This window comes from Dufourea novaeangliae, unplaced genomic scaffold, assembly GCF_001272555.1.
Source record: "Dufourea novaeangliae isolate 0120121106 unplaced genomic scaffold, ASM127255v1 scaffold124, whole genome shotgun sequence".
Taxonomy (NCBI): domain Eukaryota; kingdom Metazoa; phylum Arthropoda; class Insecta; order Hymenoptera; family Halictidae; genus Dufourea; species Dufourea novaeangliae.
The window spans coordinates 3,491,346-3,507,203 of NW_015374010.1; the positions used below are offsets into that span (position 1 = coordinate 3,491,346).

Genomic DNA, 15,858 nt, shown 5'->3' on the forward strand with positions numbered 1-15,858 from the left:
AGCTAGAAATACGAAGTTTCGAAAATAGAAAAAAAAAAATTCGCACACGGTGATTTCCTAAAATTCAACTCCAAAACATTTAAAAATAATATTACAAGCTATCGCCGAGCATAGCCGCGGGAAACAGCTAGTTAACAATAAAATAACTCTAGCAACAGTCGTTAAAAATATCATAAGTTAAGGGATTAAATCATCTTAAAACGAGTCAAATTTCCACATAGTTGAAAATTGATCAAAATCTGTCGTGTTAGCGCTAACCCCATATAAGCGCAGGCAACATAATGTATCACTCCGGCTGCGAGCTTCCAAATTATAGCTTGATAGCGACGGTTGAAGTGATTTAATAGACTTTCAACGCGAAATATGATCGCTTTGCATACGTAAGAGGTCGCTGGTGTAAGCAAGGGTGTCCCTTGCAACGCGGCAGCCACTTACGTCCAAAGAGACTTACCCCAAAAGACGACAACGGGCTCTTTGGTGTCGAAATACGTGTGAAGCATTCGCGCCTCTAAATGCGACCGCCTCGGGGGCCAGCATCTCTCTCTCTCTCTTTCTCTCTAGATCTCTCGTTTCATCTATCCGTTCTCCCTGTTTCTTCGCCTGGCGCTTCTACGGATACAAACCCCGCGTCGTAGCCTCCTTCGGAACGTGTTCCCATAAATCTTAATGAACCTGGAGGATTTACGAATCATTTATACATGCCGCCTGAAACGCTCGGAAGATTAAGTGGTTCAGAATTTCATGACGATACGCGTAACCAGTGCGCTACTCTTGTATACGGTTCTGTGTCATCTTCTTGTGATTCGCGGTTGACGGAGTAATTAATATGTTCGCGTTTCGCGCTTCGTGTATGTAACGTAATCATTTAAAATATTGCGTTTCAGGAACGATGTCTATAACAATAACACAGAATACAGTATTGGAACGATAAGATAGTTCCTAACTAAACTGGGAATTTAATGCATTTACAGTACATAAAAGTAGGTGATTTTTTTTTTTATTGTGATTTAATTTTATTTTCAGCTCGCTAAACTCATTAAAAGGAGGACGAATTTTCTATTCTTATTCCTGCCTGTATAAATTACTTTACAAAATCTCATTCTGCATAAAGATCCACGGTCTATTCATAACATGTGTAAAAATTATGAAAATGTTACACTACATACAGAAACTATAAACAGTTTAGACAATCATTTAAACACTTTCAGTGCTCAGTGTATTTACTTTCAGTATTAATATATGAAGTTTTCAATTCCCATTTCGTTCAACAAACGGAATCATTTACAGTTTCACTTTTTAGTTTTGTGATCAACTAGGAATTCCCTTCTGCTTTTTATTTATATCTGTAACAACTACCAACTAGATCAGATCCAATTGCTCCAGAAAAATCATCTAATTCAATTTCCATGTTTCTTATCTCCGCCGGTGAATGAAATTACCCTATAATTAGTAACATCGAGCTATCCAGTTATTCAGCCATATGTTATAGAGTACAGACCATGCATCATACGGTTGGTTCACGTTCAAACAAACGCGATATCACAGAATAACACGCTCCACAAATCATACGCCTGATTACAACGCGACAGGCGCGTTAATTCTAACGTTTTTTCGATGAATTATTAGTCAGCGGCATGCACGGCCGTCGACAGATGCGAAATACGAAATCAAAGGGACATTTGTGTCAGGGACACGTGTTTTTAATTTCCGCGTGGAAACCCTGGCGCCTTTAAACCCCAAAGCGACGCGGAAAGCCTGTCTCCGCCACCCTTCGGCCGAAACCAATGAAAATCGAACGATCGAGAACGCGAAAGGGCTTTTCTCGTTCGGGGGGAGATTTCCCTTTGAAATTATCAGAAATCGAAAAAATAAATTCCGTCGAACACTATGAACCTCGGACTGTTTTTACTTGATGAGAAACGGTTCCTTTGAACTCCTTTTCCAGGAGAACCGTTTCCACAAACTTGTTTTTGTAATATGCTCTGGAACACTTGATGTAATCTCGAATATGACTGTGAAGATAGGGTTTTAATCCTTTTAGTACTTGATTATTCTAAAACGCATGCAGTCACTGTGGGTGACACTCTGTCGATGAATATTGTTCATCTACCATATATTAAATAGAAATATTAATTTTTTATACGATACGTAATTAACAGCTTTATCTGCACTTAATAATACATAAATATTACTGATCTCTATTAAAATCTACATTTTATTTATCTAAAATATGCTATACACATAGGGTGGTCGAATCTAAAGCAAGCAGTCTTGTTACTTTTAGTTCAAATATCATATAAACGAAGTTAACGAAAGTTTTTTTTTATTATTTTTGTGAATTGAACGAAATGACGTACCGTATTGACAATAATAATTTCTCTTTTTTTTCTGTCGAATTCTTACGTTTGCATATAGGACCCGTGGAATAGGGGCTCCTATTGGCAAGATCGTGTATCGGATTTCAATGAACCCCGGCAATCGTCGTCCCGATCGAATAATTCAGCCCGATTAATGGCCGAGTAATTACAATATTACGCGTGCGACCGCGGTGAGTCAGGCGCCCCCGATTTTCCCGATAACGATTCAAGATTACAATTTAGTTACGACGTAGCAATGAATAGGACACACCGAGAGAGTCAGTCGCAATTACGGCGATCATGGTATCAAAGAGCGGCGGTGTAGCCGGAATGTTGATCGCTAGCGATGGGACCGGGTACGTCGCAAGCAACTGTTGAAATCTGATAAAACACATACAAGTAATTTGAAAACTAATAAAAAAATATTTGGGAGTACATTACATATTTTTCACGTTTTTATATGAACTGATTGTTGGGAAAATAGAAATTAAATTAAATTTATTCCAGAAGCTAGAGTCGAACGGAAACTTGAAGAAAATAAAAAATAGTCAAATCAAATAGGAACTTGATTGAATTTTATTAAACATTTTATTCTGCTAAATTATGGACATTCGTGGTTGCTGTAAATATTGTAACATAATATCGACTTAGTTTCATTCGAACTATGGGTGTTCACTCTGGGTGTTAAAGGGTTATAATGACTATTAAAATTTTTTGTACAATATATTAAAAAGATGCAGTGAGCATTGATGCAGTTTTGCTTAGCTTTTTATGCATGGTGGGATATATTTTAATCCACCTCGAAAAGTTGAAGTTACTCATAGTCGTACAGTTTAATATTATATTATTGTATAATTTTTTTTATATTAAAAAAAATTCTGTGCAATTAGGGTTTTTATTTTCTTTAAAATCTTGTGCCTCAAAGAGTTAACGGAACCATTTTTCCACCGAATCAAGACCATTGACATTGGATCTTCATGAGTTGATCGAACTTGATCCCATCGCTACCAATCGCGAACGACCGTTCAAGATCGTCGCTGCCTTTTAATGCTCCCGGTGCAGTCTTTAATGCGGCGTTTGCACCGCCGCCGATTTATTATCGCTCGGTTGACACGGTGCTATAATTCACCTGCGCATTCGCGGAATATTTCTTGGATCCCGTGGAAACAGCTGAACCCACCGACCGACCGTTCGGTAAACCATGGTAGACTATTCGTTTATCCGCCGGTACACTTAAAACGAAATTTATAACGACGATTGGTCCGTTCTTACCACGTCGGTTTCTCCTTAAGCTGTGTGTACACGAGCAAGCCTGTTAGTGAATTATGGGTCGAAGGAACGGTCCGGAGTTTCTTTTGGAAACGGAAGAAAGTTGCGTTGGATCGTTACGACAGTAACGAAGAATCTTCCTGGAAACTTTGTGGTCTTGGTAGCTGATGATCGGTTATAGTGAGTAGAAGTATTCGAACGATAGAATTCTGTGTATACACACTTGTAATTGCCTATAGTAGCGGTCATAAGAATGTTTAATGTTCATATTTGTATGTAATATATTTAGTTTAGTTAGTTTAGTATTAGAGATTGTGTTAATGGTTTTGTTGGTAAACCGATGATCGGTTACAGTGAGTCAAAGCATTTGAACAATAGAAGTCTATGTATACAATCTTGTAATTGCGTAGAGTAGCGACGAAAGAATGTTTAATATTCATATCTGCGTATATTTGCTGGTGATTATGAAAATGATTCAAATCGACAATCCAAAAACATTAAACTTTTCACTCATTCGATGTTACATCGATTTCTAATATATTGTAATAATAAGCATTTGTGCCAAATATTTAATTGACTTGGGCCACTTTCATAATCACGATACATATACAGAGTATATGAGTCTGGTAGTATGGAACTGGTGGTACAATCGGGTAGGGGGTGATTCTACGTAAAAAACTAAGTCGAAAGTATAGAATAAATTTTTTTCATTCAAAACTACGTTTTCGAGAAAATCGAAATACTTCGAGAAATACTGCAATAAATGTAAAATTGAGTGTAAATTTGGCATGAATTTCAGTAATTCCCAATACCGATGCCCTCTTCTCCCACGTCACTTTTCATCCCATCGGAAGCCAAGTTTTCTCGTGAGAGTACGTGTCACCCATATTTAGTTACCGTAGCAATCAAAGTGTTAACACATTGTTCACTTTCATCCGTCAACAATATTTACATAATTCATACACCCTAAAATCTCCAAATCCCACATAAATCAATCTCTCAATCCCCATCTATCCGTCTTCCCCGAAAGAAGCAATCCAACACACGAAGAGAAAAAGAAAACAAGATTCCTATTGGCAATCGTCTCGTTTCGGATCGATCGATCCCAACCGATGCGCACGCGGTTAATGGGTCCTCGAGCGGGATTTAATCTTTTCTCGGGACAAATCGAATAAATTCATTCCGTCGGAATTAACATTCCCCGCGGAGACAGGAAACAGTACAGCGAGAGCAAGAGAGAGATGACGATAGACACCGAGGTTTTCTCCGGGGCATAAGAAAATCGGCTCGAGCTGTCGTCCCGTAAACGTTCCCTGGATCGAGTTAACCGTCTGATTACTCGGGGGCCGACACGGACGGGACCCTTACCCTTGTTCTCGTTCACCTCCCTTCTGCCGGAAAATGGGCGTTTGCAATTTAACGGAATCTCTGCATATAGAGTGGGCTCATCGTGCGACGGGTTCTGTACTTCAAATGACGTCCCGGAAGTCCCCGCGCTAATTCTATGGGTCTTCGAATGGGATCCCCGTTCACAGTGACGCGAGCCCGTCGACTCCCCCCATTCGCGTCCATCCTGGAAGGGTACTGGCAAAGGCAAGGGCTAGTTGCGGAGGGACAGCTTGTTATAATTGCACGCGGCCGCTTTTCGTGGACGATACTGAAAGACCGGAGACGTTTGTTCCTCGAGATGGATTTAATTAATCATTGAAATGTGAGACGAGAGGAGTCCACTCCGTTGCATCGCTGTACGTTGCTTTTAAAATGTTTGCTGACAATGTTTCTTTGAAAAAACTGTGTTTTGTAGGTTATTCTATTGAGTTGTTCGGAAAGTTCGTTTTTTGCATGGAAATGAAAGACGATTTTTTGTTTGTTATAGAAAGGAACAGTTTTATTCAGTTATACAGGGTGGTCCACGCAACTTGTTCACTCTGAATAACTTCTAAAGTATGCATTGTATGGAAAAATGTTTTAGAGGAAAGTTGTATGGTTTGGAGGGATACATTATGTATTGCATATATCTTTTTTGTATGTGGAGGCGTTTCGGAGATTTGAAGATCAACTTCGTTTTTTTTCAATGGAATGCTATATTTTTTATACCAACATATCGAAGAGCGTTAAATTTTGAGTAAAAAGGTACTGTCTTCTTTACATTAATTTTCACTATGGTAATTCTGATATTCCGAATTTTTATTCCACCAGAGAAAGGAAATACTGTACGTTTAAAGGCTTGCGAAAATATACGGGAAGGGTGACCGAGCCTTAAATCTTCTCTTGTTTGTTCTGGTCTGACGGGCTCATAATTATTCACGACGTGGGGCGCGCCATTAATCCAAGGAAAACCAATACTTTCCCGATAATGTCAGGCATGGTCATTCTAGAAACCCTCTAATACAGATTTACAAGCATACGCTTGTCGCCGGAGGAAATCCTTGCACCTTTATATAGGGTGTGCTGCGAATTAATTGCTAAAAGAAAGCGAAATTTCTCTGGATCTGTACTTGCAATTTCATTTTACGGTTTCATGCATAATTGAGCGTTTATAGCCTCCTTTATTCTAAAATCGTTTCGCAGTAAAATTTGTTCTAATTCTGTGTAATCAGTTGTTTTAATTCTTATGGTTAATCTTAATTTTAATTTAAGTTTAAGATTCTTTAATGCAAGAAAACGAAAAAATTTATCATGTAGTGATATACATAATTTTTCATATTTACAGTAGTTTGGATGGAAAATAATTTTTTATTATTCATATTGGTGGATAGAAGCATTAAGAAGTTGAATTTCTGTCGTTAATTTAAAAGTTTCCTCAAAATCTTTATAAATAATTTTCGTAGAGTACGATAGGTAGGATCTAACAGAACCTCCTAGTATATGAAATCGTGTGAAACAAAACCAACAATAGAAGGCAATACAAATAACTAGGTTATGTTCCAAAAGTTAACAAAAACACACCATAACTTGCATTGAAAATGATAATATGACTAGCCTAAGTTCACTAGTACCTACACCCTACTTAATCGTAGCAAATTACAAGTAGATCGTAGATTTAAAATGCATACACTTGAAGTACAACATTTCATAACATAGTGAACAGATTACAGCAACTTAATTGAATTTTTACTAAATTTGCATTCTGATACTACCCATATAAAGTGTCCCCATAATCGTGATACAACCGCCGAGTAGTGATTCTACGTGCAAAAATAAATAAAAAAAAAGAGAATAATATTTTTTCATCCAATGCTTCGTTTTCGAGATAATCGAATTTGAAAATCTGCTGGATATGCGTGCAATTGACTTGGCTAGCGCGTCTGTTCATTGCACTCCGTTTCTACTCACTACCATAACGAATGTAAGCGTCCTGGATTAATTTACAAATCTGATTTTCTTGAGAACGAAACATCAAACGAAAACAAAATTCTTTTTTCTACTTCCTTTTTTTTTTTAAAATCATTACCCGGCCGGTTGTACTACACTCTGTATACAAAATACACGAAATAAATCTCTCGACACCAACTTCTATACATTAGCCTCTATAAGTCTATGCTTAAATAAACAACATTGTTCCAGTTAATCCCCATAAGACATACATGACTTCATCGCTTGAAAAATACGGAACAAAATTATCCATTGCGTGTCTCTTCGACGTATCCAATATTCAGTAAAGTTTTATTTAAAACCCGCCAAATAAGGGGGTGGTCAGTCGACGGTAGTTAGTTACCGTGCCACCCGGTATAATTTCGCGCGCTCGCGACAAACAATAGCGGGGCGGCACTCGTGGATCGGCGTGGAGTACTAAAACGTGGACCTCGCCGAGGGGTTAGAAAGGGTGAATTGCAGCTACGTGCCCCCGCATACGAATCGTACCCTCCCCTCTCCCCCTCCTGCCCACGCGGAGGCGTCACCAGGAGCCTCGAGGACCCCTGAAACCGTCGGCGTCGCCTCGAATCTAATGGATTGCACCGATACTTATGGTCAAATCGCGACCAACCGGTCCCCATGGACCCAGGCGCTCATTACCATTCCGCTCGAATGGATTCAATGAACCCTTTTGATAACCAGAAATACCTAGGCGAAAGTGTTTTCCTTGAAAAGTCCAAGTTACTTTATAACCTTGGTTTGAGAAGGAAAATACGTGATATATTTCACTCTGGAAGAAAAACGCCAAAATTTCAACTTAAATTGATAGGGTGAACAGTCGATATTTAATTTATTAAACTCTATCGATAGCAGAAGAACTATAACCCTCGACAGATTTATATCTTTTCTAGGGAATTGATAAAAATATTTTTTTTTTACTATTTTTAAATATAAAAAGGCTGTAGAGCTGGATGTTAAAATTTTAACCGAGGATGAATTTAACAAAACTTTTCCTGGGAGAAGAATAAACAAATTGTGCTTTCTGTAAAAATTTTATTCATAATTTATGTAACGTACAAGGTTTCATTTTATTTTTAGCGTAATAAATTTTGTACTTTTGTAATTTTTTAATTTAGTCTGTTGTAGAGTAAATGTCGTAATTAGTAAACATCCGCTGTCTAGTAATCAGGACATTTACCCTACAACAAACTAAATTAAAAAATTACAAAAGTACAAAATTTTAACTTATTATTCTATTTAATTTAACTCATTATTCTATTCACTCGATAAAAACAAGTCATTCAGTCGAAACTTTAAAATCGCGTCTTCACGAGTCGCTCGAAGCTCCAACAAATTATCTCTCTGCGGGCAGCCGCTACACGATTCGATCTCGTAACTGCGCATAGATCGGAAAGCTTACGGTCGACTGTTTCTCAATTAACGTTCGCGGGCCGCAAACGCGGACGGAACTCGCGAAACTTTCCCTGTAACTTTCAGCGGTATACTTCCCTGTAATTCCTGTTGCTCGAGTTTTAAGCTGCCTTAACAGCGGCTTTAAAGTTCACCGGGAGATCACGGTGCAACCGTGTAACTTAGAGATTACGGGGAATGCGGATGGCCGATTCGGATTCCCGAAACTGAGAAATACCACCCGCTTGGCGACGACTCCAACGCGTATTCCACATGCCCACTCCTCTCGCGATGAAGCTGCGATTTTATGATCGTGGAATTTTTAACCTTTTCAGCGCTATGAACTTCGTATATGAATTTCGAATAAAATTTTTAAATCCATTTAAACTATCGAGCAAAAGTTTGGAATCACTACGGGAATTAAGAGAAATGGGTTCCTTTTAAGAACAAAATAAACGTTTAATGTAACCGTGGAAATTATTTGTCAGGGAATTAATATACAACATATTTCATATTTGGTACCATTCTTTTTTGCGCAAAGACAGGTATTTTTTTAAGAAACCACCCTTAGTTTTAATTAATGGCTTGATATATTTTCGGCATTAGGATCTAGTATTGTAGCAATGAACTAATATAAATACTTTATCGGAATTCATTGAAATCTTTCATTTAATTTTCAGTGTAATTAATAGTCGCCTCGCGAAATAGCGTTTTGAAGATCACAAGGATCGAGATCGTTTTGTATTTGCGAATTGGGATTTCTAGACAGCTGGTTGTTTGCGTTTAGGTTAAAACGTGACTTTTTTTTCAGTAATTTTTGCTAAAATATATAAATTATAATTTGCAATTTATAATTCATGTAAACAAATGCATAAGGAGAGACAGAGGAAGCCTTCCGTTGTAGTATTCGATTTAGCTTGGATGTGACGAACCTGCAATCGTGAGACCAATCAGAGTAGAGGAAAATACCCCCACTTTTATTGAAATTTGGCCAATGGAGGACAGTTTTTCTAATTCGCGAGTCTTCGTTCTGTTATATTCAGGTCAAACAGGCAGTCGTAATTAAGCGGTCGGGTAGAGTGAACCGTTTGTAAACAGATCCCCGTGGTTAACCTCGATTAGTGCTGATTGTAATAAAGTGCCAGTGTTCTTTGTCAGATACATTTATATTCATTTCAACGTAAACCAACAGTGACAAAGTTACTTTCGCGTGTTAGGTATATAGGTACGTGTATCCATTGACTCGTAATTGAAGTTTCGTTATAAATACATATTGTAGAATTGTCAAAAAATTTCAGTATTGAATGTCATTTTTAATATTCAACTAACATACTTTTAATATTTTTCTAAAATAACTTATGAAGTAATAATAAAAACAATAAATAGGTGTATAGACAAGTGAAGTGAATAGAGAAAATATTAACGAATTTGTGATGTACAAAAGTTTAAAATAAAGGAATTTATCAATATTCGTTTGAAAAAATAGTGTACCTATGGTATTGGAGAACAATGAACGAACAGTAAATATTATTTAGACAGCAGTTTTCTTTCTTCGAAATACATATATGCTGGTGAATGTCCTCTTGTTATACATACAGTGATACAATGAATTAATTATTGTAATAACAAATTAAATTTCTCCCTCTTCTATTTTCCAAATTAATTATACATGAAATTCCTTATTTACATTTCTGCTCGCAGTATGTGGATATATAAACACATGTGGTGTTAATAATTATTTGGTCAAATGAAATATAAGGATACACCGAAATGCACATCCGTTTACCCAGAATTATTCGTTGTTCCAGGAAAGTTTGGAAGAACGTGTACAGGAATTGGAACAGGCATTACAAGCGGAACGACTTGCTGCGCAACGGGATCGAGCGACGATCACGAAACTTCAACGACAGATCAACAAGGTAAGTTACACAAAATAAAATATTTATAATTTACAAAGAACCTGCAATTTTAGTTAGACTTCACTGCTCAAGCTTCGAACCTTGAAGGTTCGAGCCTTTAGGGTTTGAATCGCGACTCGAGCTGTTAAAGCTCAAGACTCGAGGCTCATTTTAACAACACTAATCTTTACCACTGTGTCATTTTGACACCGGGGGACAAATTAAGTTGAGAAAATGAGGGATGGACAAGGGTTAATATAAACACTAAACGAGGGTTAACAAAGAATAAACATTCAACGTGGTAATAAAAATTAAACATACGTCGTCTAGCTATCTCCGTCTTTTTGTCAACAAACAAACCAAAAATCCCTACAAGATGGCGTCCACCGCCGCGAGAGAAAAACCCAAGGAACCGTAATCCCACGAAGACGCATAAATTCGCGGCGGGTAGCCGGGGTTGTCCCGAATAATCCCGTTTATTCCGTTTTAATCTGTTTCCCTGCCAAACCCGAACGGAGAGGAGCACATTTCGAACCGGTGGGCGAGATCGAGGAGGAAAGAGAGGATGATGTACGAGCGGGGCCCGTTGTTGGTCTGCTTCTGACGTGCCCGCGCGGCATTTTCCGCCGCGTGTTCTCCCCCTGCCCGTTTGCGAGCCTATAAAGTATCGTGACAAAAACAACCGCGGGCGAAGAGTGGAAAAACGGAAAATACACTAGCCCGACCCGGTAATCTCGCATGATTTATGCGGGTTTTGTAACGGTCCGCCCTCCAGACCGACGTTCGAATTATTTATTCCGTATCGATGAATCGGGGCCGAGATTGATCGCCGTCGAACTTCGATCGAATTGAAAATCACGGCGAAACGGAGAACTGGGTGAGGAAAAGGGATTGTTTTGCGAATGATTGGAATTGTGGGCGATAAAGGCGACTAATTTAAGATAGTAATCCTTTAACTCCTAGTGTGACGTGTATATCACAATTTAGAAAATCAGATTTCTAGAAGTTTTATCGTAAAAATATAGATGAGGTGCACGTATTGGGACCATTTTTAAGTTAACTAACCGCGAGAAATAAGTTTTTCCCCCAAAAAGGGAGCAACTAATGAATTGTATATTGAAAATATTACTATATTTTTTTAAAAATTTACTTTCCTATTCGTACTGAATAAAAACCTTCACAAAGAGGATAGTTAATGGGAAGTAACAGTCTTGATTACTTTATCCGTCGTAGGGCAAAAAATTGGGAGAAGTACAAGGAACAAAGTGAAATTTTCTTGGTCACGAAGACCGACACGACTTTCGGTAGCACGCAATGGTACCCGCTTTCGCGAGATCGAATCTACCGAATTTCCATCCAAATTGAAAATCAGCGCGAGAATTAGAGATTCGTTTCTTATCTCGGTTCATGGAATACACTCAAAGTAGACTAGACTCCGGCGTTTTGGCCCGAGAATTTCTATTTAACTCGCGATGGTCGTACACGAATTGAATTTCGAGATTGAATCGCAACCGTAAAAATAAACATTTGATAATTCCGTAGTAGATAGATCGTTCAGCATGAAGAATTGATAAACATTTCATTAACATTTTACGAATAAATCTATACAAAACAAAATTATATACATGTATTCAAGACTCGAATGCCAATTATTGGTTGATTTCGTACCATATTAAAAAAAAATCATTTTTGTCTTTCTCTGCACAAAGTTCACACCTATTGAGTGTACCAGTTAGAAATCAGTTATTTTTTCGTAACACATCATTCAAATTTAATACGTTTTCCCACCACTATGCTTGATAAAAATAATGCAAGACATTGGAGAGCAATAATGGTTATTATTAAAGAGTTCACTGTTTCTGATTTTCTAGAAAATAAATATTAAACTGTGTAAAAGACAGTAAATTGTTTCTTCTTATATCCAATATTATGTAGAAAATTCTTGTTAAATTTTGGAACTGTAAAAGTATTAATAGTATATTCGATTTCTATGGATAAATGTATTATTTCGTAGAGTGTAACTAACCTGAAGATTACAAAGTTGTTCTTAAATCGTGAACAAAATGATCGTACAAAAGAGTTGGAGACACTCTTCAATTTGGTTTCATTCTTTTACGTCCCATCGCGGATTATCCTTCTCGACCATTCGTCGAGAACTTTTTTCTGCGGTGTTCTTCAAGAAGCAACGAAGTTTAAAGAAGTCCCTTTCGTAACTGTCGATAAGAGAGTTGCCCGCGACTTCCTCAAGAATTTCACCGACGTTATCCGAGTTTTCGCGAGCCTCTCGATCGTAGAACGTAAAAAAATTCTGAGAACAGTTTCAGCGAATTTTCAACGATATTTACGCCGCTTGGGAATTATTTCCAGCTAACGGGGCAAATTTATCTCTTAAATCCTACAAGATAGTTTTTGAAGATCCCCCCATTACTGTTCTTATTACCGTAAAGTTATTTCAAGTCATTTCAAACTTCTTTTCTTATCTGAATTTCCTTTTATTTTCGAAGAAAGTAATTGCGTGAATTGTTCTGATTCCATTTCTTATCATTTTTCGATATTATTTTATATTCTGGAATATTTTATTTCCTGAAATTCTGTTGACTGTTGCATAGTTTTTGACAACTCTTGAATGTCGATTTTTACAAGAATTTTCCCTTATTATTTTTTACAGTACGACAATTTTTTATTTTCACGGATGGAATTAAGTTTTTAACTAAATAGACCTTTCAACCTCGATTTCAGAAATAATTTTCGATCATGTTTTATACTGGCACGATGAATTTTTTTCAGTAGGGAGAGAGATCGTTGGAGAGAGGGTCGCGAGCCATAACGCGTAACTTATTTTAACGCCACTCGAGCAACACGCGTACCGTATCCGAAGTGGTTGTAGAGGAAATAGCCTATTATTTGTAATGAATACAGGGCTCGCGAGATAAAGTTGCTTAGGGCGGGGATCGAAAGGGGTCACATTGGATTGAAGGGTTATTCAATTATAATTCTGAATCTTCGGCGCTGTCATTAAATGGATGCTATTCAGCGTGGAAAATGTTCAAACTTTCAATCATCTTTTAAAATAATTTTTATTTTGTGGTTCTAGTTACTATACCTGTAGCAAAAAAATCAATTTCTGTTCATTTATAAATTAATACCTTTGCTATTATTCCTCTACTAATTTGGTACAAATTAATACTAAAATTACTATTTACAATACGCATTCCTGAACGATTAAACAGGAAAAATTGTTGTCCACATTGCATTTTACATTTAGTTCCTCCAGATCTTATTTTATTAAACAAAAAGTTGTACCATTTATAGGATCTGATGTTAAAAGTTCACGTTTATACTTACTTAGGATCTTTCGAAAGTTTTATCGAATAATTTTCAGTATTAAAAAAAATCATAATAATATTTTCGTTACTTACTGCATCTACTTATTGCAAAAACAAAACAGCTACATACGAAAAGAATTTATTCTGCGTGTTTAAATCGTTTTGTGCTGTTTATAGCTATATGTATAAATTTTATAACAAAATTGGTCCCCCTATAAGATACATTAATAACTTTTTAAACCCCTATAACGCCATAACTTGTCCTACCTCCATAACCTTTAAATCACATACTATTTTTTGCCATTATTAAGCAAACGTGAATATTTTTTTACACAGTTGACCAATATTAACTTACAAATTACAGTGTGACCTTAAAATGAAAACCCTATCTTGAAGGAGAAAAACCAAAATTTGAGTTATAGAGGGTTAAATTTCTCATTGTTATTCTCCAATAGCTTCGATCGCTCTGATAATTTTCTGAAATTGTGTTCAGTAACGTTTCTCAACAACAAGAAAAAAAACAACGAGTGTTATCAGATTTAAGGCTATCAGAAGTCCCTTTCAATTAAACTTTTAATCCGGGAAACTTAACTGAGCGACCAGGAGAAATGAATCTCAAACAATAGGCGGTTCAGACAATCATCCCGTGGCCTTGAATTCATTCTCTCGACGAGGTTTGCATAGACATCGAGCGCCCTTCATCGTTCACCTTTGTTCCATCGTCGTGTCGACTGTGTTTCACGGACGCAAATATTTTTGGACACTCGAGAGCCGGGGAGGGGGGGGGGGGACCACGGACCTTGTAAATTCTGGCGAGAACGAGAACAGAGACAAAGCGAGCGCTCTCTCGGCGAATTAACCGGCCGTGAAAGTGAATTGAAACTGAGGACAGGCCCGAAACGCCGTCGCCCTCAAGGAAACGCACCGTTTCGACGGACCGATATTGTTCTGCGGGAATTCCTGGCGAAACGTTAATGCCACCCCGTATTGCCAATTATGTGGACCGTTTCACGCGAAAAATTCCGCTCTTCTTTGGACTTTTTCCATTTTCGTGGAATTAGCCTCTTGTGCGTGAGTAAACTGTTCCTTTGGGACCTTGTAAATTTTAACTAACTTTACGACTATTTATCAGTGGACCGTGGATTTTCTTCGTTTACATAACGTTAGGTGTGTCAGAAATTGTTGACATCTGCATCTTATTTGATTAGTGTTCTGATCGCAGATATCACGTGACGCCTTGAAGACGTCCATTTTACGGCTATTTTAGGTCTATGGCGCCTTTAAGCCGTCTTGTGCTATCTGGGATGCGTTTAACGTTTTAACGTCCAGACCCTTAACCCTCTATAGCCCGAATTTTTTTCATGATTGTAGCAAAAAATTATGTAAGGTGAAACCAAGATATATTCTCTAAATACAAATCAACATTGAATTTACAATTTTCAAAGATTTCATTATTACTCTGATATCTCAAGACAGAGATAGAATTAAGGTCGACGACCTTTCTTATTATAAGCTCCAAGTATTATTTCTGTCTTATATCTAGGTATTTTCTTTACAAGGTGTTCTGTGACACATCTAAATTTATATATTTTTCTTGCTCCTATGCCTTGAACGTCTTCTGCAGATGTATATGTGTACTCCCCACAATACCCAAACGAAATGATTGCAATAGTCCCTGAACTATACCTAAAAAATAACTACAACAAATACCAGCACTAATCATTTTACCAAGACTACTAAACAACCTAATAGATACCTAAAAAAAACTTCTTAAACTGACCAAGTTTCACCGTCCTTTTCGCCACATCAAATATTAAATTCCATCGATTCGGTCAATTATTCAATTAATTCGCCTCTCTCCCGAATATTAATCTTTCCAGCGCAATTCACGAGGTTTGACTAAAACGATACCGAAGTCTCTCCGTGCTCGTGGTCCCGCTATTCATCGATATTAATAGTCATACAGCCGTCGAGAAATGAAACGAGTCCCGACACTTTCGTTCGACCCGTTAGATAAGGCCCAACGCGCGAATTCCCCGCGAAATGCAAATACAACCGAGATGCTATCACAGTCCACGATTCCCGTTCTGTCCCCGCGTGTCTCTCGAATTTTCCGCGTTCCTAATTACAGTTATTTTCATGAATCATCGTATCCGGCCGTTTCGTTCGTTTATCCCACGACAAACCGGCCGGGGTCCAGGTGATCGATGAGCAACATCGAAAATCTTTTAACGGATCGAG

At 37.6% G+C, this 15,858-nt stretch overlaps 1 protein-coding gene across 4 annotated transcripts in view; it reads left to right on the top strand.

Moving 5' to 3' along the window:
- Positions 1-15,858, top strand: part of LOC107188496 — a 380,591-nt gene that overhangs the window by 264,485 nt on the left and 100,248 nt on the right. For all 4 annotated transcript variants that reach the window (XM_015576795.1, XM_015576793.1, XM_015576794.1 and 1 more), the window contains one exon: positions 10,202-10,312. In XM_015576795.1, coding sequence (XP_015432281.1) covers positions 10,202-10,312 — 111 coding nt within the window. The remainder of the gene's footprint in view (positions 1-10,201; positions 10,313-15,858) is intronic.